The sequence below is a fragment of the Sugiyamaella lignohabitans genome, chromosome B (genome assembly GCF_001640025.1).
Source record: "Sugiyamaella lignohabitans strain CBS 10342 chromosome B, complete sequence".
NCBI classification, from domain to species: Eukaryota; Fungi; Ascomycota; class Dipodascomycetes; order Dipodascales; family Trichomonascaceae; genus Sugiyamaella; species Sugiyamaella lignohabitans.
This window is the reverse complement of record NC_031674.1, coordinates 1,985,204-2,007,322: the sequence shown is the minus strand read 5'-3', so window position 1 is coordinate 2,007,322 and position 22,119 is coordinate 1,985,204. Positions and strand designations below refer to the sequence as shown.

Below are 22,119 nucleotides of genomic sequence, written 5' to 3'. Positions count from 1 at the left end.
GTTCTGACCAGGAAAAAACACGCAAAAAACATCTCACAAAACAGATTAATACCTCCACAACGACAATGGCACCTTCTCAGCTCCAGATCAAGATCAACGCTCTCTCGAGACTCATGAAAGAGCAGACTCTCTACGTGAAGGAAGTCCAAGAGCACGAGGAACGCATTTCAAAGATGAAAGCCGAGGAAGCTGACGAGTATGAGATCAAAAAAATGAAGGAGGTTCTTCTGGACACGAAACAAATGGTGCCTGACCTCAACAAACGCATCCAGACCACACTTGACGGGCTCAAGTCGTTTATCGTAAGTCTCAATGTGATCTGGCAGTAAAATTATCCTAAAATGAAATTCTCGCTTCAGGGATGATGATACGTTGAATCCAGTACTCCTGGTGACCAGGTCCTCACCGTTTATCCCACATACCATCCCCTGATTCGTAGGAGCATGTAGGACGTCGTTGCCCAACTCGAGCGAAGCGAGAGGAGAAATGGTGTCTAGGGCGGAGCCCCAGCCGCCGGAGGTAAACCACCTGAAACCACTGCTAACTGTGTCTCTAGGAAAAGGGCGGTTCTGACGAAGACGTGAAAGCTGCCAATGCCAAGATTGCAGAGGCAGAGGCTTTTCTGAAGAATGCTGCTGAGGCTAGTCCATAGTCAGTTCGAGTGTGTGTGCAGTTAAATGAATCAATAAATAAATAAATTTTAATTACGAAGATGCTATGTGCGTCTACAATTCGTGACGGCTTGACTGGATTATAAATACATTTCACGAGCGTTTCCACAGGGTCCTGAGTTTCACTGTTTCTCTATAGTTCTCCCTTTGAGACAGTCTTTTAGTTTCTACTTAGTGGCCTTCTTTCCGTGCTCTCTCTCCCACTGCTCCATGGCCTCTTGCCACTCTCTTTCTTCGTTGGTCTGACTGGTATCAGCATCAGCAGCATCAGCAGCGTCTGGCCCGTACCCCTCGCTGTCTTGGAACTCGCCGTCGTGGTCGTGTTTGCCAGCAGCTTTTTCATACTCGTCTTTATAATCGATCCATCTCTCCTGAATATCGACTGCTGCTGACAAGTATCCACCTTGCCTCGTAGCTTCGACCCATACAGCGTCTCCACCAATCTCAGTGGATCCGAATAGGTAGCCTGTAGCCTTGTCGATAACTGACAGTAGAGATATCATGGATTGCTTATCCTCGACAGCCAACACTTCAAATGCTACTAAACCGAAATCTTCCACCACGTCTGCAATGGCCTCAGTAAGTTTAGCGTACTTCTGGCCCAATAACGACGGACTCTCTTTCTCCACTAACGGGAACATATACGACAAATCCTGTACTTCAGTGTAGTAATCAAGATTAAACGGCAGCTCACCGTAGTTCTTGATAAGATCAATCTTACTCAGCACATTAATATGAGGTAGATCGATCTGTAACATACTTCGCAATGAAAGAAGCAAGATGGAAATATACTGACTTGGCGAGGTGATATAGTACGAGTCAACAAGATGGACGACTACCAGCCGAAAATCCAGTTGTTTCTCTAATGTTTTGAAAATGGTCTTCATAGCATTGTGGTGCGTATACAGTTCCACCTGACCAGGACAGTCGAATATCACGTACTCTCTATCACCAATGGACTTGACTTGATTAACAAACTCATCCAATGAGTTCTCCATCTCCTCTAATGCATACATCAAACCTCCATTTGGACCCAAACTCTCACTCTCCATGATATCTTCTAGTCTTATGAAATCCCTTATATCCAGAGAACATGGATAGACGGTTTTGTCGTTAGCAGGATCCAGATTGACTACTGACGGCTTTCGGCCAATGGCACACAGAAACTGGTACATTCCATGGCAATAAGTGGATTTCCCCGATCCTGGTGGACCCAAAACGAGCTGTCCGAATGGCATTGTCTTTATTTGTGCCTTTATTAAGGAAAATCAGTTTCAGGTTTCTTGTCACTTGAGCTGATTAAGCTGTGATCCAGAAAAATACCATTTCCCCTGCATGCAAAACATTCGGTGACATTCTTATACCGGGCGTTATCAATAGCTGGCAGAACGTGAGGTCTGAACTGATTCTGGTGGTGAGGCAAAAAAGGCTAAAAAGGCTGAAAATTCCCTTCTAATAGCTTTTTAGTACTAATCAATTCACCACAAACAATAAAGTCATCCTCACTTGAATATAAAGGAGGAGCCAATTTGTATTAACGCGTTGTATGGGAATCGCATCACTTCAGCGAGAAAGAGCAATATTTTAGGTGTCAAATAAAAAACTGTCATAAATCTCAAACAAAAAACCAAGAGAGTTCAATTGTTAAAAATATTAAAAATAGCGAAACTTAAAAAAAAAATACAAAACCATTACAGACTTGTCATTTCGAAAACCGGCGGTACCTACCTTAAAGCGTCTAAAGCGTCTCACTAAGTTCAATATAACCTCTCTCAGTCATATCAGGAAATGATTTCCAATTGCAAGGCTGGTGCTGCAAACTGCAAACTGCAAACTGCAACTGCTAATTTCAGCCGTAGCGTTTACCTCCACCTTGCAAACGTACGTTTCCTCGTACCACCATCCATCCCATCACCACAACTACCACTCCAAACCCATATACAAAGTTACTTTTGAAAAAACATTAACTCGAATTGGCTTGATTTTCCATCACTAAAGCCAACTGATTTGTCCCTGTTGTTATCTGAATATTTTCGAGCGGTTCATTTGCGATCGCCAGTAGCCATAAACGAGAATAATATTATATTACGCTTGTGACGCCTTAGCGCCTCAATCTCTACAACGCGATTATTCGTCTAGGACCGTGTAGTTTCACTTGGATATTATTCCAGAACTCTGCATCAGCATCGGACTTTTTTTGAACCATTTAAAGTAGAGAAATTTTTTTGTTCACAAGACATATCCTTCCTGCTTGGCTATTCAACTCAAGGGTAAACTTTCTTCACAGAATTATTACGTTACTATTACAAAACGCTGATAAGTGTATACAGAAACGGTTTTTGTATACTCATCAATATCTGTTTAGAGATTGAGTTGTAGTTCATCGATTGATTCAAGGTACATTTGCTATATTCTGATTTAGCGATTTATTGGACATTGATTGAATATTGCGACACTGCTGGCTGCTAGCATAGTGGTCGAATTGGTAATTGAAGTGATATAATACATTTAGTCAGAAGTTTCAGTTGCTTCTTCTTGGATTTACTAAGTTTGTCGCCCAGTGATAGTGTAATACTACTAGGCTGATCGATAATTACTCCACAATTTTCATCTCAGTTGGAATAATAATTACAATAATTGTGGAATCAGCATCACATCTATCATCTGTCATAATTGCTGCTGCATCTCACCCCAGTACGAGAAACAAGCGACACTGAAAGGGAAGAAAACTCGAGAGCATTCCAGTCCCTTCGTTGTACCAAATCCCCTATTATCACCTTTCACCTCCCGTCATCTCTCACTAGAAGGTACCATTAGTGCCCCATAATGCAAAGCATAAAATGTGTCGTCACCGGAGACGGTGCTGTGGGTAAAACCTGTATGCTGATTTCCTACACAACCAATGCATTCCCTGGAGAGTACATCCCCACTGTCTTCGACAACTATTCAGCCACAGTTATTGTGGACTCACAACCAATCAACCTGGGTTTATGGGATACTGCAGGCCAAGAAGACTACGACCGTCTACGGCCGTTATCATACCCACAAACAGGCGTGTTTCTTATCTGTTTCTCGCTGGTGAGTCCTGCATCTTTCGAGAACGTCAAGACCAAATGGCACCCCGAAATCACCCACCACGCTCCTAACACACCTACCATTCTTGTAGGCACCAAACTAGACCTGCGAGAAGACCGCGAGACGATTGACAAGCTACAAGAAAAGCGCCAGTCACCCGTAACATACTCGCAAGGACTACAAATGGCCAAGGATATTGGCGCTGTGAAATACCTGGAATGCTCTGCACTGACACAGAAGGGACTAAAAGCGGTGTTCGACGAGGCCATACACGCGGTCCTGTCACCGCCAGTAGTCAAGAAGAAGCAGAAGAAATGTGTTATTTTGTAGCTGCCTCGCCGCTTTCCTCTCTGTTCTTTATTATATATATTCATAGACACATGTTGTCAGTCTGCTGTGCCTCCGGCGGCTGGGGCTCCGCCCCAGACCCCGTGGTGCTCCGCTTCGCGGAGCTGACGAGGGGTCCCAGCAATGCCTGTTCCCCACGAAGACGACTCGAGCGGAATGTGAGGAGCCAAGGGGTCTGGGGCAGAGCCCCAGCCGCCGGAAGCAGACCCGTTACGAAGTTGAAGATACAAAAAAATTATTCCATTAAGCGAAGACGCGATGGGTGGATTGAAGGAGCCGGGCCAGAGGGAGCGTCTGCTTCGCCAGAGACCTTTTTCTTGGCAGCAGCAGCCTTTGCTTCTTGGGCTATACGTTGAGCATGTTCTTCTCTGAGTTTCTCGTTCTTTTCCTGAATTTTCTGTCTTCTGGCTGCGGTGTTTCCACCGCCGCCAGCAGTGAGTTCGACATTAATCTTGCGGTTCTTGAACACGGTATGGTGCAGACGGAGTGCTACGTTGAGTTTCGTTGTAGCGTCGGATCCGTTGAACTCGACAAATGCAAATCCTTTTCGTAGTCGAACAGCAGCTGGAGCCGATGCTTTAATATGCTGTGTCAGCTCGTCAGCATTACAGTCATATGGCAGGTTGCCAATAAACACAATATATCGATTAGCGGGTTTACTGGCCTCGGTGGCTTCCTCACCTTCACCAGACTCGGTTTTTGTTTTCTTAGACTTCTTGGCTTTCTTGGCCTTCTTGATCTTCTTACTTTCACTATCGTCTTTCTTATCCTTGCTCTTGGATGATTTAGATGATGATTTATCTTTGTCGCCGCTTGATTCAGTCTCCTCGGCCTCTCGCTTGCGCTTCTTTTTTTCAGCTTTGTCGGTACTACCGTCCGCCTTTTTCAATTCAGTAGCTGATATTGGTGCATAAACTTCGTCGACATTGTCTTTTTTTTCCTTCTTTATCGTTGATTCTTCGAGTCCATCTTTCTTCTTCTTGAATTCAAGAGCCTTGAGCTGTTTCTTGGTGAGCTTCTTCTCGGGCTCACTCATTGTCTATTTCGTTTTTTCCGTCTTTATCTGGACTATATCAGACCAAAATAATAAATAATAAATAAAACCAAACCTACTGGAGCGGCCAAATGAATATATAATGAACAGAGTGAGATCAATAACTAGCTGCAGTTATCGCACATTGATAAGAAAAAAAAATTCCTGATCGACGCAGTATCTACTATATGCATCTAAAGCTGGAAGAAAAAATTGGGCCCAACCGGGAATCGAACCCGGGACCACTCGCAAACGACTTAAGGTTATGAAGAACAAGTTCTTACTGCCCTAAGCGAGTATTATACCCCTAAACCATCGGGCCAATTTCATGTCTGAACAGCGTGCCATTGCTATGTGGAGCGCAGGGACCGGGTTGTGCCTCCGGCTGCTGGGGCGTTGCCCCAGACCCCATTGCTCCTCTCGCTTCGCTCGAGTCGGGTTCGGGGTGTCAGGAAGATAAGGGTATGTGTTGCCGAATTGGTAGCCTCGCTAGTGTGCGATTCCCCACTCGCAACGACCCTTTTCAGGCGGCTGCCGGTTTCGCCCCTCACCTTTCCGCCATTAAAATCGAGCAAACTTCTTTCAGAATCAGATAAACTCAAGCAATCCGCCTGAGTCTGACTCAGAATATCCAAGAGCACGCGAAGCGTGCAAAACGGGGTCTGGGGCAGCGCCCCAGCCGCCGGAGGCAAATTCCCGCACAACTGTACACAGACGTTTATTATATGTGGATTACTATCGGCCAGGCTATTTCTTTTCGTCAGAAGGCTTGACAGGCTTTGATTCTGCCTCGCCCTTGGTGCCGGTGGTGGTATCTACGAGGGTCGAAGAAGAGGCGGTAGCAGCCGCCGACTCACCCTTATTCTCGATCTTGTTTTCTATGAGGTTGTGGAAGGCAATGATGGCACGAACCAAGGATGATAGATAAACCACCATCAACTCGTCGTTGGTCTTTACTGTGAAGGCTTTGTTCAGAGAAGTCGTTGCTTCGTCGTTGGACTCAACAGTTGGCGTAGCAAGGTTGGGCAAAAGGTTGAACACATCCTGTAACTTGCCGAGAATGACATGATTCACAGGAAGTTGACCATCAAGAACCTTCTGGAGATAGGCGGCAATTCCACGAAGATGATTGTGTAATCCTTGGAGCGAGGTCAGCTGGTTGGTGATTCTAGTAGCCAGACTTCCGGCAGCAGCGTCTCGAATATCACGCAACAAATGCTCAACACCAATCTCTTCGGCCTCTTCAGCTTCAATCAAAGAAGGAACGTGAACAAATGTTTTATCGGATGTGGTACCATCGTCTTTAATCTCCTCCACTGCAAGGTAGGCATCAGTGGGGATTCCCACTGTCTTGGGCTGAACATCCACGATCAATAGTAGTGGATCTTGAGTATATTTCTTGAACAGTTCATTGATCTGAAGATCCGAAGCACGAAGCTTTGGCCCCGAGTGATACCAGCCAATCAATTTTTCTTTGGCATTGACCTTTCGGAACATATCTCTCATACCCTCAATATAGTTGTGATCAAGAAACCACACACCAGGGTTCTTTTCGTCTTCTTCAAAAGGAACTGCGAAACTATTGGTTACACGAATCGTTCCTTTTCCATTATTATCACCAAGAATAACACCGACAACTCGTTTTTTGGTATCTTTGGCAATCCGATTATAATGGTCAACTACCGATAACAGCACTAAAGGCGCCACTGTCACCGCTGGCGAGGCACTTGTATTGGTACCAATTGGCGTGGCCACGGCAATCTTCTCGTCAAGTGTAACTGGTTCTGGCATGTCTTTATTCTATGTTGTTTGCTTCGATGATTTCAATCTTTGAAAACTAAAAAGCGAATGAATCTCGAGATGAGTATGTTATTTGTATGTATCACTCAGCAACAGACACTTGCACAATTTCCTGCTGCTCATTAAAATAGATGTCACGTGATATTTGATTACAGTGAGAACTGATCTTGTTTACAATACCTTCAGGATAATAAAGAATATCCGTTATCAACCTGTCTATAGTCTGGTATATTGAAAAATGGAATATCAGGAATACTATTACAAGGTTTAAGGTAACTCGAAGTGTTACTTGCGAAATGTGGCATTCGATAAATTCTATGTGCAAAACCTATGATATGCATATAATATGTACAAGTTGAAGGTAATTTTGCTCTATGGAGTGCAATTATGATGAAGGATGGATTCTTTCGATGTGACTTTGAAGTCCTTTTGCTGTATCTGATAAGATTTCGAGAGGTAAACCGCTCTTGTGTTTGTTCTTGAGGTGGTCATAGGTGGTGGTATGTAAGAACTACCTACTTACCTTTGGGGTTTAAGGACTTCACTAATAACTATATCTAGGACCCTAGTTGTCTAATTAGACTGAGAATAAATGATTCAAGTTGTCAATAAGAACTTGTTTATATGCCATGTCAGAAATCATTAGACATAAGCAGGATAGGTTATCATGGCCATCGGACAAACGTCAAGAACGGTATTCTCACCTGGTCGAGTTACCCCATCATTCCTAGTATAGCTGAAATGTAGCTTTCTCTAAAGCACTGTTAAAAGAGAATCAGAGGACTTGCATGTGTACCTTATGTACCATAGCTACACTTGATACAAGCCCTGTGAGCAGCGCCAATTTAATGGTTGAACTTGTTCTGTTTGCTTGACAAGAGAGATCCCAAAAGCAAGGTGACATTTTGCTGCTATATCTGATTATCTCACAACCGGAGACCATCGGTAGAACAGCACTATACAGTATGATTTGTCAGTAACATGGCTCGATTTGCTTTAATCTCGAAGACCGCAGAGAGTTTAAAAGATTCAATTCTCAGGCAGCGGAATAGGACTACTAGTCATCTCCTCAAAATGCTTTGAGATATTATGTAGTGCTAGACAGAATCCGGCATTTCTTACTAATATTCTTTGTCATTTAAGTTATGTCTTGCCTTTCAGTAGAGCTTATTGTGAGAGCGACTCAAGATCACAGGGCTTCTATTAATGTATATGACGCTTAATAGGAACGAGAATTGGGAGATCATTAATAGGATCCTAGGGCCCCTGGTCTTCACAAAAGGACGTGAAAACCGAGGATGGATTACCAACGAGTTGGTAAGTTAAAGTGAGATAAACAATTAATAATATTATTATAGTAATACAAGTATTAGAGGCCCGGCCCAGGTAATAATGAAACTTCACACTAGTCAATTCATCAGGTACTCAGATTTCCAGCGCTCCCACAAGCACAAATCAGACAAAAGGGTGAATAAAATCACATTGACTAGACTTCCTAGTTGGCATGGAGTGCCAAACTAGTGCTACATAATCCGAAAATAGTACTCGGATATGAGAGTAGCTGAAGATGCTAGTGCGTGCCATGGATGATGATACTAAGGAACTGCTATGGCAGAAACATCAGGGTATGCCTCGGGATGACAATACCAGATCTAGATTAGTCAAGCGACAGGACACCACATCGCGACACGTCTAGTCTTAGGAGGAAGATGTTGCCAATGTCCAAAGTTTTGTCTGATTTCTGGAAACTCAAGCACCAGGTGAATTGATAGTGATGAAGTAGAGACTGAAGTGAGTCTCCTGTGAGTGAATGAAATAGTAATGACAAAAATAAAGAAAAGGTCGTTCACGCTCCATGTGGTCTCTAGAGGAATTAATGAGGGAGCGAAAACTACTGAGTAGTGACTTGGGATGGTGACTTCTTGAAGAACTTCTTAAGTCCTCTTGAATTTGAGAAAAGACTTTCTGGGTTTGGTGGTCGTTTCAACCGGAGACGAGGTAGATGATGTGGATGTAACCACGGTGGAATCTTTAGAGGAATGTTTCTTGATCTTCAACTTCTTGAATAATCGTTTGAATCCAGACTTCTTCTTCTTGGAAGAGGTCTGTGTCTGTAATGGCGACACTTCAATGACAGGGGCTACCAATGTCTGTAATGGTGACATGACTGGGTTCTGGGATGCACTGATAGATGGTGTGGTTTCAATCATCTCCTCTTGTCTATCGAGTTGGGCTCTGAAAGCTGTGTTGAAACTCTCAGTCGCATTGGCCTGCTCAGTAATGGCGAGCTGGCGAAGGTGGCCTCTAAACGATCCAAATGTCCCTCTTCTCCAATTATTGATAACCTGAGGTGTACGGTAGGCGTAATATCCAGTAAAACAGCAGACAAGGCATGTTTTAACTAGTACCTTAACAGTTCCAATGACTACTATATCAGCGACCGACAATTCGGGTTCGGCTGGTTTGGTAATAGTCTTTTTAGGGACAGGAGGGAGACAAGGTGAGGATTGGTGCGAGTCCCGGGAATGGGGGGCCCGCAAGGAAGGATAAATCACAAAGAGGACATAGAGAGTGAAGAAGAAAAACCACACATACTTGAAAGTAAGAGAGAATTCAGGTTCGTCAGTCATGATTGCACCAGTAATCCAGAAAATTGAAAGGATAACAAACAATCACAACAACAACACAATAATAATAGAAATAGTAAAAGTAATCCAGTAAACAATCAATTACCAGAGCAACAAACACGGGGTGATCTTCAAAACGTCAAAATCTCGATGTAACAAAATTGTTTCAGCGAGTCAAACGTTGTGTCAAAGATGAAGAAAAAATGTATCTTACGGGGCGGCAGCCCCTGTATATATATTTCGAATTTATAAATTATGGCGCTATCGAATTATGCCGAGGGGTCATGTGGTAAGGGAAGCATCGGTATAGTGCTTGAACCTGCGTCAACGCGTATAACGAGCATGATGCACGTGACTTCTCTTGATTCGGGCTCACGATTCACTCAAGTATATTAATTCTACTTGTCCCAGAACACTCTGAGTGACTTTAATTACCATTGTAGACTTGATTTACGTTCAATTCGTGATTATATTCCCCGTCGTAGTTAAGAAAAGTGGCCCATGATCGGCGAGAGTGCCGATCGAGATAATGCGGGATGCAATTAGCCCACCCTGCAGCGATAAGCCGATAAGGCGGCTAGACTGGGCTGTGCCCAACTCTCGCCAGAGATCCACACCGGGCTGGGGGAAGTACCACCGCGGCTGAGGCTCTGCCCCAGACCCCGTAGCTCCTCTTGCTACGCTCGAGTCGTCCAATCGACGGTCCCAGCAGTCTCCTGCGAAGCAGCTTTATAAGACAGTTTGAAGCTTTCAGGCCAGTATGTTGGTACAAACCAAGATGTCAGATAGTCTGAGCAAGAATGAAACTACAAATTTGGCTCGCTACGAATGGATAACGCATGGCTCACCTGATAGAGCGTCTGTTCTTCTATATTCCGATTGCTCACGTTTAGTATAGATATAATGATGGATTAGAGGGTTACACTGATGCCAAGGACCCCACTGTTCTGTGGTTTGGTAACTAGGACCCTTCTCCCAGAATTTGGATACTAAAAATCCAATTCAAGCATCTTGTTATTTATCTCTGTTTATCTCATAAAGAGGAAATTCTCATCAATTATTTTTAGCAAAGATATGGATTTAACCTCATATCCCTCGCCTTATCGCAATGCATCCTGCAGAACCCCTGCAAATTACAGCTAATCAAATGGTCTGCAAATCGCAATACTCTTCAATGAGCAGTATGAAGCAACTCTAGAATAGTTTCAAACCTATTAACCTAGTCTGCTTGCTAATATGCTCCTAAAACTAGAACCCGGGAATAACTACAAAGTCACGTGGCTGCAGCGATATGCACGCGACGCCATTGATTATGTAGACCCTGCAGCTGGTCACAACCCTGCCCATACCCAGTCCAGAATAACTTTGAAATCTCTTGTATATATCGGGGCTGCTGGTGCATTGACCACTTAACTTCTTTCATATATCTCTTTTTTAACTCATTTCGAGAGATACTGATCTTATCAAGTTTGAATCTTTAACCAGCGATTATTTTTTTTACTTTCTATTCAATTTCAACAATGGTCGGTGTTTGTCTTGCTGATCGTTGGTCTTTGGGCTGTTACGAACCCCAAGTAACTGATTCTTTGGTTACCATTGGTAACTCTTTTAACGGCGAATTGTTTCCCAAGTCTCTTTCCTATACTTTGGAACCCGCCATGACCACTCCCGTGGAATCTGTTCTCAATACTTTTGTTTGTATTCTTATTATCGCCTCTAGTCTCTGCTCACTTGTTAATTACGTCTGGAATTTGCCTCAAATTGTTCAGCTCACCGCTGAATTTGACACAGTTATGACACAGTTTGTGTCGTGGGAAGTTGATGCCTCATTTGGCGTTGCAACTGAAATCCCCTCACCTACCATTTGCCAAGACGAAGAAGCCAAGCACGATATTGATTCAATTGCTACAATCCACAATGCAGAATCTGAGCTTGAAGAGAAATTATCTTGTATCTCGTCTGATACTACAGTCACTAGTGTGATCGCTGATGCCTCACTTGATCAGCCGGTCTCAAATCCAATCATCACCACTACTAAGGAAGAGAAGCCCAATTGCTTGGTCAATTTACACTACTTTGGTGGTGCCCTTAAACATGAAATAGTTGGCCCTGAGGCAGAGGAGATTCATGGAGAGTCCGATGCCGAATTCAGTACTTTATATCGAGGAGTCAAGGGTATTTGTCGTCCAAAATGGCGATTATTTTCCGCCCAACGAATCCTATCCAAAATTAGGTTGGAAAAACACAGTCTAAAGGACTTTATCAAGTGTCATGATGACATCTTCGTTGAGTTTGCGGCTTGGAACAAAAGGGACTTTGCCTCAATTAGAAAACTCCTCAACATCAGTAATTCAGAGTACGTCAAGGTGTTCAAACATTGGCACCTACCGGAGGGAATGGAGAGAGACCAATGTACTCATTTTTATTCAGAGGATCACAAGTTCTTACTTCACCAGCTCACCCCAGAAAGAGCCTGCCACTTGAATGAGAATGTTGGCAGTATGAAGCGTCACTTAAAGGTCCACCGTGACAGTAAGATTGCCAAGTACGTTGGATTGTATCAGGTACGGGGAAAGTTTTTCGTTGTCGAGAGCCTTCCATAGGACGAGACTACCCTTGAAAATTCTTTTCATATTATTCGTCAACATTTTGATCAGATCACGGAATGCCGATTAGGATATTCGGGCCTCAATCCAGTCACATTGAGAACTAGACCAACATCGACATTCCGGCCAGGTTCAAAGTTCATAGAGACAATTTTTGCCGATGCTAAGTTTATGATGAGGTTGAAACCTCTTTATTATACGATTGCAATTGGTGAGTACCAGGAAGATGGACAACGATCATTGTATTGCAAGTTTGTTGATGACTTGTCTTGTAGGGCCACTCGCCCACTTTCACTTAATGAGAAGGACTTTGATGAAGAGTATTCCCTATTTAAAAGGGAAATTAAGAATATCTTCACATGAGACATAGTAGTGCTGCGGTTGGGCGGACCAGTCTCAAACCTTTTTTTTTTTTCTTTTACTTATTTTCTACCACCACAGTCAATTACCTCATTCGGTACCTCAGTTTCCAGAAATCAGACAAAACTTTGGATATTGGCATCATCTTCCCCCTAAGACTAGACGTGTCGCGATGTGGTGTCCTGTCGCTTGACTAATCTAGATCTGGTATTGTCATCCCGAGGCATACCCTGATGTTTCTGCCAGAGCAGTTCCTTAGTATCATCATCCATGGCACGCACTAGCATCTTCAGCTACTCTCATATCCGAGTACTATTTTCGGATTATGTAGCACTAGTTTGGCACTCCATGCCAACTAGGAAGTCTAGTCAATGTGATTTTATTCACCCTTTTGTCTGATTTGTGCTTGTGGGAGCGCTGGAAATCTGAGTACCTGATGAATTGACTAGTGTGAAGTTTCATTATTACCTGGGTCGGGCCTCTAATACTTTTATTACTATAATAATATTACTAATTCTTTATCTTACTTTAACTTGCCAACTCCGATCGGCTTTTATAACTACGCTTCCCACAGATCCGAATAGAGTGCCATATGTATTTGAACTTACCAAAGTCGGCGGTGAGTAAGAGCTTTACTAATTGTCTTTCTATCACAACTTTCAATACTTATAATAATATATAATATTATGGAAACCCACATAGTCTATTGCCCTGAAAGATATCGAGCTTATTGGGCAGTGATCTCAATCTTGCTAGTGTTGATAAATGACACACAAGGAAGAGTACCGCCCAGTCTCCTGTTTGAGCCGGAAAAGAGCTCATCTTGAGATATGGTTTGAAGAGATGAATACACCCAGATCAGGCTAATATGGTATAAGAGGCAGATAATGCATATTTGTAGTCACTAGAGAGTAAGAGAGATAAAATAAAAAATTGGTCATTTTCAAAGAACACAAACGTAATTGTTAAGAGCCCAGTCAATAAAAGCTCAATTAACCATACATTGGGGTCATAACTGCCCTTGCCACTATCGCGCATTATCTGGACCCTTGGACCCCTTCGACGCTGCAGTTGGAAAAGTCCGTTTTGAGAATACATTCATTATTAGCGGCATGGCGTATGGTAAGCCGGATATTGTCACACAAAAAGCGGAGAAATTAAGCGGAGATTGTTGAGAGATACTATTGAAGGGTCCGCGACTAATGAATTGGCTATAGATCTTTTTTTGTACATTCGGGTACTTTTATTGGTTTTATTATTAATTCAAAAAAAAAAAAAGATCCCCCAGTCTATTTCAGTATGTCGTTTAGTACTGTTAATACTGGCGGTGATAATGGCATTGGCGCTGACAGAAGTGCCGGGCTTGAAAATTCCCGTCCCGGTACTGACGGACGGGCCTCTAATACATTTTCAACAACCGGTAGCCAATCTGGAAGTGATTTAGCACACCCCGAACAAATTTCATCTGGATCAGTTCAAATACCGTCTGCATCGGGTAGTGAAAAATTTGATGGCGCGGTAGCTGACAACCAGGGGTTGATACCAGTTTCTACAACTGCGAATAACGGGTCATTACCTGGAGCTAGCAGTAATGTTGGACAATCTGGTAATGGTAATTTTGCTACTCCATCATCGTTTACTCCAGGTCGTATTAGTAATGGGTTTGTTCCGGTACTGTCAAATAATGTGTCTGACGAATTGGCGGGCTCGAAAGATTCATCAGGGTTCAATCTTGGAGTTAAGCGGGAGCGGGAACGCGAACGAGGCCATAATGGTGGTGAAAGAGACCCTGAACAAGATGATGTTATTTCCAATCGTCAGAACAATTACGATGAACCGGAAAGTGACAGTGGTGGTGAGTCACCTGATGGAGTTGGTGGTGGACTTCAGGGAGGTTTATCTCAAAACGCTGATAATAAAAGACACAGTCATCGAAGTCGACCGATTCGCGCTTGTACACACTGTAGGCAGCAGAAAATCAAGTGCAATGCTTCTGAAACGTTTCCTGTCCCATGTTCGCGCTGCCAGCGAATGGGTCGAAAGTGTATCGTTGACCCCTTATTCAGACCGCACAAGGGTGGTCAAGTCCAATCTCTTCGTGAGGATTTGAGCTCATTAAGGAAACAAGTCGAGTCTTTGCAAAAGAGGGAGTCAATGCTGGTGTCTGTGATTGCTCAGACCAATCCAGATAGTCCATTAATTACTTCTGGTATTGTCAACAATGGTGCCAGTGGTATCTCGACAGCACCGTCAGGGTCGTCTCCTTTAAACCACTTGGCTCGTAATTCGCCTAATTCAAATGTCATTACCAGTCCAGAATCACCAAGCTCAACAGTTTCTGCTAATAGTAAAGCAGCAGCTCATGATTTGTTGGGACTGCAGAGCCAGCATCAACAGCAACACCAATCGCATCATCAATCACAAAACCAACCACAACATCAGTCACAACACCAATCGCACTATCAACAATCGCCATCGCAATCCCACCCATTTTCTCAATCACACACTCAAGCACCGGCTCGGTCGTACTCGCAGTCAAAACCACAAGGAGCACATTCTCCGTATGGCCATATCAATTCTCCAAACAACCAATTGGCTCCACTTCAGTCCAGATCCAGTCCATCTTTAGGTCCCATCGGCAGCTCGGCACCGGTGAGTAACAACGGCTATACACATCCAGACTCTCTGCCACCGATTTCATCAGTGACGACACCAGGAGCACAGAGCCCTGGAGGTGGTGCATTGCCTCCACCCCCTACAACACTCTTACACCGTAGTTCTTCTGTCTCAACTACTGCATCTACAGCGACCACTTCAAATAAAGAGGTTGTGGTTGTTGAATATACAGTTGGCGATGTCAAACTTTCAGGCCAAAGGGCCGAGGAATTGCATCGTAGGTTCATTACAGACTTTCTGCCGTATGTGCCTATTATCGAGTCAAATTCGGCTGAAGAGCTGTATAAACAATCGCATCTGCTTTTTTGGACAGTGATTCTCACAGCATCACTCTCAGAACCTGAACCCTCTTTGTACTATAGCCTGTGCAACTTAATCAAACAAATGGCAATTGAGGCATGCTGGCTACAAACACCACGGTCGACTCATGTGGTTCAAGCGCTTTGTATATTAGGAATCTGGCCATTGCCCAATGAAAAGGTGCTGGACGACTGTTCATACCGGTTTGTGAATCTTGCTAAGAGCGTGGCAATGCAGCTTGGTCTTCACCGTGGAAAGTTTATTTACGAGTTCTCGCGGTCGCAAACAAGTTTGCCAGATGCAGAGAAATGGCGAACCCGAACTTGGTTATGTATCTACTTTGCAGAACAGGTATGGAGTGCCAGTTTGGGACTACCACCAAATACTCAGGTAGATTATTTATTGGATACATCTACTAGGGACGAGCTATTACCACGATCATTCCGTTCTCTGTTAATATTGTCTATTTTCTACTCAAAACTAGCTACTCTTATGGGATCAAGTATCACATCACCAGATGGGTTGCTAGATGCTCCTAGTCGATGCTCGACGCTCTACTTTCTGGAACAAGAACTGGACAGACTTGGTAAAACCTTGGAAATAGGTACCGACCCGTCTGTGGAATTGTATTACCGGTACATGAAGCTCATGTTATGTGTATTTGCATTTTTACCAGGGACGTCAAGCGAAGACCAAGCCAAGTATATTGTCACGGCATTTCAAAATGGAACAAGAATAGTGACAATAATGTCAGGATTAGTGGAACATCGTCGACTGATTGAATATCCTATCTATATGCGACATGCAGTGTCATTTGCAGCTCTTATCTTATTCCGATTACACCTGTCGCCCTTGCTTCTTCCACAGTATGTGGAATCAGCACGGCAATCGGTGGTGACCGTTCACAGACTATTCAGAAACATGCTTACAGCTTGGAAAGATCTTGAAAACGATATTTCCAGAACCGCCAAAGTACTGGAAAAGCTCAATTTTGTAATTATAACGCACCCCTATTTATTAACCCAGTCATCAGGCATAATCACCAGGATGAGATCTCACTTGACAGCGTCGTTGTTTTACGAGCTGATCTGGGCGGTTCACGAGGCACGACGACGAGGTGCACCAATAAAGGGCGGTAGTAATCTGGCTACACACGATCCATCCAGTACCAATTCACCAGAACCTTCATCTGCAGCTGGCTCAACACAACAAGTGCCACAACCATTAGTGGGCCCGAACCCGCCTCAATTCAACCATCTCGAGTCCGTACCTCCATTGCCATTCTACAATCAAATCACAAAAGACGATTTCACCACCAACACCATCACCACCCCCAATGGTACCACCATCACTACCTTGGTACCAACACATCCCAATGCTGCACTAACAGTATTTGGCGAGGGAAGTGGGTCTGTTACACCTGGCGTGGCAGGAGCATCTGGACCAGGTGGAGCAACGGCCAATGCGAACTCGTCGCGAGCCAGCAATCTTCACAACCTGACCAATGCACACGGCGAATCCAACAGTTCTAATACATCATCCAACCTCAACAACGCCAATGCCAATAATTCCAGCATGGCAATGCCACGAACCCCAGGAACAACTCGAGCTATCGGCATTGCCCAGAGTCCACGATTTGACCCTCCCACGCCACTAAGAGATATGTACGGAACAAATGCCAGCACCGCTGTCCACCCATCAGCAGCAGCCTCCTTCCTCGACTCGACCGGTGCATCCAACGACCCCCTACATCTCGAGACCCTGATGCAGGGTATCGACTGGATGAACGACAACAGCGACGACTTCCTCGGCTGGATGGACCTTAATATTGACAATTAATGCTAATGTACATAGTATCCAACATTCGGAACGGGGGATCTTGCCTCCGGCGGCTGGGGCTCCGCCCCAGACCCCGTGGCTCCTGCTTCGCAGGAGATTGCTAGAACCGTCGACGGTAAACAGAGAGAGAGCTGGGAAGGCCGACGAAACGACTCGAGCGAAGCGACACGAGCCGCGGGGTCTGGGGCGCAGCCCCTGCCGCCGGGAGGCTCCGCCGACCACCAAATTATCGGTCTGGCAGGTTCCGCTGGCCCGTGGATGCAAGGATGCAACTGCCTGCATACAGTAAAGCAGCGTATCTGCCGCCGTTATAATCAGTTGCAACGGCATGTCAACGAGCTGTGGTGCGACATGCGGTGTGAACAGCGTCCGATGACCGGGTGGTGGTTATAGAGGATGTCACGGGTGATATAAACGAACAATGGTGGCGTTCTGGTTGCTGAAACAGTGTATTTGGACCGTCAGGAGGACGAGCAGGGAAGCCGATGTCGCTGGACAGCGAGCGGCTGACCCCTCAGTCGTAGTTTAATTGGTTTAAAGTTTGGCGGGGTACAGAACCGAGATATATCGATAGCAAGACAACCCCGCCAAGCCCCGCCAAACCCCGCCATAACAATTTCCTGGGTACTCAGCTGCAGACCCAACCAGTCCATCGAGCGATAAACAGTCATAAAAAGCTGTTGAAAACGTTGCTAGCGATCCCAACAGACCACAACTGCTTGACGTAACATTTGACATGCATATTCACATAAAATACACGCCAGCCCACATTCAACCGCCAGTCAGACGCCCAAAAAAGACAGGGAACAAACACCCCTTAAACCACCCAATCAGACAGCCAAAACACAAATCCCAGCATTCAGTGACCTCCGACGCCCGACTCGAGCGAAGCGAGAGGAGCCACGGGGTCTGGGGCGTAGCCCCAGCCGCCGGAGGCAGGCCCCCCTCTCCTCCGTCCGTCCGTGCAGTTTGCATGATATGTGATACCCCACACCATGGCACTTGCCTAAACAGACATAGGTGGGGTTGGTAGCGAAAAAGCAAGCATACCAGCAGTAGTTCAAGTCACAGGACAGGGATGAATTTGGGAGAAAGCGAGCTAAGCTAGCATCTGGGGATAAACGACGGGGGTCGCTAGTATATAAATAGTGGGGTGGACAACCGGCAATCGGTCGCATCACAATATCTTTCTTGTGACCCAACATCATCAGCTTCATCATCAGGTTCTATTGATACTTTTAGTGAAGAAACAGGATCATTTTGCAAGCCAAACCCTCTTCTGATTGAAAGCAGCCGGAAACAAAAATGTCCAACGAAGGCAAAATCCACAACGTTGTGTCCGAGGCCCACAATGTGGAGCTCGTGCAACCGCCATCGGAGTTCAAAGAGTAAGTATTACGGGGGTCGGTGTGCCTCCGGCGGCTGGGGCGCTGCCCCAGACCCCGTGGCTCCTCTCGCTTCGCTCGAGTCGGGCGTCGGGGGATTGATAGGAGCTGAAAATGCAGGGTGGCCGGAGGTGAATTGGAGCAGAAGAAGCAGATTTTGGTGGATCGGGCGCCTAATCGCTCGTGAAGCGACCACCAAGGGGTCTGGGGCAGCGCCCCAGCCGCCGGAGGCACACCCCCAATCCCCCGCGATCCACGTCTAACACCTGTAGTAAGCACCCAGGAGAACCACATTTGAAGACTTTGACGGATTATCAGGAGTTGTATGAGCAGTCTATTAAGGAGCCAGAGAAGTTTTTTGGCGACTTGGCTCATAATTTGCTTGATTGGGATAAGGATTTCAAGACCGTCAAGGCTGGCGGGTTCGAGAAGGGCGATGTGGCGTGGTTTTTGGAAGGTGAGCTCAATGCCAGTTATAACGCTGTGGACCGTCATGCGTTTAAGAACCCCAATAAACCAGCTATTATTTACGAGGCTGACGAGCCTGGCCAAGGTAGAACCGTTACTTATGGAGAGTTACTTGGCGAAGTGTCGCGAGTGGCTGCTGTATTGCACTCGTTTGGCGTCCGAAAGGGCGATACTGTCGCTGTTTACTTGCCAATGATCCCCGAGGCAGTCATTACTTTGCTGGCCATTGTAAGATTGGGTGCTATTCACACGGTTGTTTTTGCAGGATTCAGTGCTGGTTCTCTTAAAGACCGTATTTTAGACGCCGATGCCAAGGTCGTTGTTACTGCCGACCAATCGTTCCGTGGTGGAAAAGTCATTGAGACTAAGAAGATTGTCGATGAGGCTCTTAAACATACTCCTAATGTAACTCACAATCTCGTTTTCGAGAGAACTGGTAAAAAGGACGATTTACACTGGGTTGAAGGAAGAGATTATTGGTGGCATGAGGAAGTGGTCAAGCACAGACCTTATTTCCCTCCTGTACCAGTCAATTCTGAGCATCCTATTTTCTTGTTATATACTTCAGGTTCGACTGGTAAGCCCAAGGGTGTGGTCCACTCGACTGCTGGATATCTTTTAGGTGCTGCCTCGACTTCAAAGTATGTATTTGATCTTCATGACCACGATATCTTGTTCACTGCGGGAGATGTTGGTTGGATCACCGGTCATACCTATGTGGTATATGGCCCATTGTTACTGGGTGCTACTACTGTTGTATTTGAAGGTACTCCTGCTTACCCCAATTTCTCGCGATACTGGGATATTGTCGACGCTCATAAGATTAGTCATTTCTATGTTGCTCCCACTGCCTTGAGATTGCTCAAGAGAGCTGGTTTGGACTATATTCACCACGATTTGTCTTCTCTACGAACACTTGGATCTGTTGGTGAGCCAATTGCCCCTGATGTGTGGACTTGGTATAACGACAATATCGGTAAGGGCAGGGCCCATATTTGTGACACTTATTGGCAAACTGAGACCGGTTCTCACATCATCAGTCCCTATGCTGGTGTCACTCCTACTAAGCCCGGTAGTGCATCCTTCCCAGTGTTTGGTATTGACCCTGTTATTATTGATCCTGTAAATGGCCATGAACTGGAAGGAAATGACATTGAAGGTGTATTGGCTGTTCGCAGTCCCTGGCCATCCATGGCTAGAACCGTTTGGAATGCTCATGAAAGGTATCTCGACACTTATTTCAGACCTTATCCTGGCTATTACTTTACCGGAGACGGATGTGGCCGTGACCATGACGGTTATTACTGGATCCGAGGCCGTGTTGACGACGTTGTCAACGTTTCTGGCCACAGACTCTCGACTGCTGAAATTGAAGCCGCTCTTATCGAGCACCCTGCAGTTGCCGAGTCTGCTGTAGTCGGAATTCACGATGACCTGACCGGACAGGCTGTCAACGCATTTGTGGCTCTCAAGACAAAACCCACTGACTCATCGGCCACTAAAAAGGAGCTTATTCTGCAGGTTCGTAAGTCCATTGGCCCCTTTGCTGCTCCCAAACAAATCCTGCTTGTCGACGACCTGCCTAAAACTCGTTCCGGAAAGATCATGCGTAGAATTCTCCGCAAGGTCCTGAGTGGCGAAGAAGACTCGCTCGGCGATATCTCCACCCTCAGCAACCCTGATGTTGTTCAACACATCATCTCTGTTGTCCACGCTACCAAGTAACGTACTTTTTTTGTAATTTAATGTAATCTGAGTTTCTGTTGTCTCACTCGCTGCCTCTGGCGGCTGGGGCTCCGCCCTAGTCCCTGGTTCTCCTCTCGCTGCGCTCGATTCGGTTTCAGGAACTGTCCCAGACACAAAAAAACTCCTGCGAAGCAGGAGCAACAAAGGTCTGGGGCGGAGCCCCAACCGCCGGAGGCACACTCCCTGTCCTGGCCGCGAGATTGGGACGGAATTAAGCTGCGACAGGGTCGGGAAGAGAGAATGGAGGATCGTGAGGCTTGTGCGGCGTATGGGGCTCGATGAAGAATCGGCTGATCCATTGATGCTGATGTTGATACTAATTAGACGGTCAGAAATAGATTTGTGCTGACAAGATGCTGAATTTATTCAAGGGTTTCAGGCTCCAGGGAGCTAATATGGAGATATTCCGTGTAAGTATATTTATGAGAGAGGTGTATTCCTTTTAGTTGGTGGGTGGGTCACTAACAGGTCGCTAGTTTGCATTTTACGTATCTTTCCCTCTGGCAGTTATGATTTATGTTGGAACTGATACCCATGAGAAACTGAATCTACCAAACTTCTGGCCAGATCCAAATCGTCTGAATATCCCTCCAAAAGACCCAGTTGAGATCAAAGCTGAGATTGCTAGATTAAAAGCCCAGCGTTTGGAACGACGAAAGGTTCTAGAAGAGAGAGCCAAGGAACTCGGCATTACTTCTCCTGCCTCTTCATCTTCATCTGATGATAATAGTACCAGTTCAAGCGCTTAGTTTGCATGTTATAGGAGGTATGGCTGCATCTTTTGTAAATAGGTAACCTCAAGGTTCATTCTGATGTGTGTTTTATGTATATATTAAATTATTTGATTACTTATGCAACATAGTATTCCAAATCAAAGAAAGAGGAGATGTTAGAATCGAACTGGTGCCGTTTTGAATCAGAGAGTGGTGTAGTCAGAAGTCGTGGGATAGATCGTCTGATAGTTGATGATCGTAACCGTGGTAGTAGTGGTAAGTTCGTCTGAAGTTGTGGTAGGAGAAGAAGCTTGGGCAGAGTTACCAGCAAACTGTCCATTGAGTCCATAATTAGAGTAATATGGCCCCTGACTTTTAAAGTTGCCCACTCTTTGATTCTGTGATCCCCCTGCTGCTGCTGTTGCTGTTGCTGTTGCTGACGAAGCTGGTTGAACTAGGACAGACGACGTTT

The 22,119-nt window shown here is 45.2% G+C and overlaps 7 protein-coding genes and 1 non-coding gene across 8 annotated transcripts; 4 read left to right on the top strand and 4 right to left on the bottom strand.

Moving 5' to 3' along the window:
- Positions 1–838: 838 nt before the first annotated feature.
- On the bottom strand, positions 839–1,909 carry GPN2 (Gpn2p; the record flags this gene model as incomplete). The annotated part of the gene is made up of 1 exon (XM_018879588.1): positions 839–1,909. The coding sequence occupies one exon, from the start codon at positions 1,907–1,909 to the stop codon at positions 839–841; it is 1,071 nt and encodes a 356-aa protein (XP_018737490.1).
- A 1,588-nt stretch (positions 1,910–3,497) lies between these two features.
- Positions 3,498–4,076, top strand: CDC42 (Rho family GTPase CDC42; the record flags this gene model as incomplete). Its single annotated transcript, XM_018879587.1, has 1 exon — positions 3,498–4,076. The coding sequence occupies one exon, from the start codon at positions 3,498–3,500 to the stop codon at positions 4,074–4,076; it is 579 nt and encodes a 192-aa protein (XP_018737489.1).
- Positions 4,077–4,329: 253 nt separating this feature from the next.
- NOP6 (Nop6p) lies at positions 4,330–5,130 on the bottom strand (the record flags this gene model as incomplete). The annotated part of the gene is made up of 1 exon (XM_018879586.1): positions 4,330–5,130. The coding sequence occupies one exon, from the start codon at positions 5,128–5,130 to the stop codon at positions 4,330–4,332; it is 801 nt and encodes a 266-aa protein (XP_018737488.1).
- A 212-nt stretch (positions 5,131–5,342) lies between these two features.
- Positions 5,343–5,449, bottom strand: AWJ20_2630 (the record flags this gene model as incomplete). The annotated part of the gene is made up of 1 exon: positions 5,343–5,449. It is a non-coding gene; the product is annotated as a tRNA-Pro (tRNA).
- A 425-nt stretch (positions 5,450–5,874) lies between these two features.
- RPN8 (proteasome regulatory particle lid subunit RPN8) lies at positions 5,875–6,918 on the bottom strand (the record flags this gene model as incomplete). The annotated part of the gene is made up of 1 exon (XM_018879584.1): positions 5,875–6,918. The coding sequence occupies one exon, from the start codon at positions 6,916–6,918 to the stop codon at positions 5,875–5,877; it is 1,044 nt and encodes a 347-aa protein (XP_018737487.1).
- A 6,901-nt stretch (positions 6,919–13,819) lies between these two features.
- Positions 13,820–17,335, top strand: SEF1 (Sef1p; the record flags this gene model as incomplete). The annotated part of the gene is made up of 1 exon (XM_018879583.1): positions 13,820–17,335. The coding sequence occupies one exon, from the start codon at positions 13,820–13,822 to the stop codon at positions 17,333–17,335; it is 3,516 nt and encodes a 1,171-aa protein (XP_018737486.1).
- A 2,045-nt stretch (positions 17,336–19,380) lies between these two features.
- ACS2 (acetate--CoA ligase ACS2) lies at positions 19,381–20,913 on the top strand (the record flags this gene model as incomplete). The annotated part of the gene is made up of 1 exon (XM_018879582.1): positions 19,381–20,913. The coding sequence occupies one exon, from the start codon at positions 19,381–19,383 to the stop codon at positions 20,911–20,913; it is 1,533 nt and encodes a 510-aa protein (XP_018737485.1).
- A 530-nt stretch (positions 20,914–21,443) lies between these two features.
- Positions 21,444–21,683, top strand: PET100 (Pet100p; the record flags this gene model as incomplete). The annotated part of the gene is made up of 1 exon (XM_018879581.1): positions 21,444–21,683. One exon carries the CDS (start codon positions 21,444–21,446, stop codon positions 21,681–21,683), a length of 240 nt encoding a protein of 79 aa, XP_018737484.1.
- Positions 21,684–22,119: the final 436 nt, after the last annotated feature.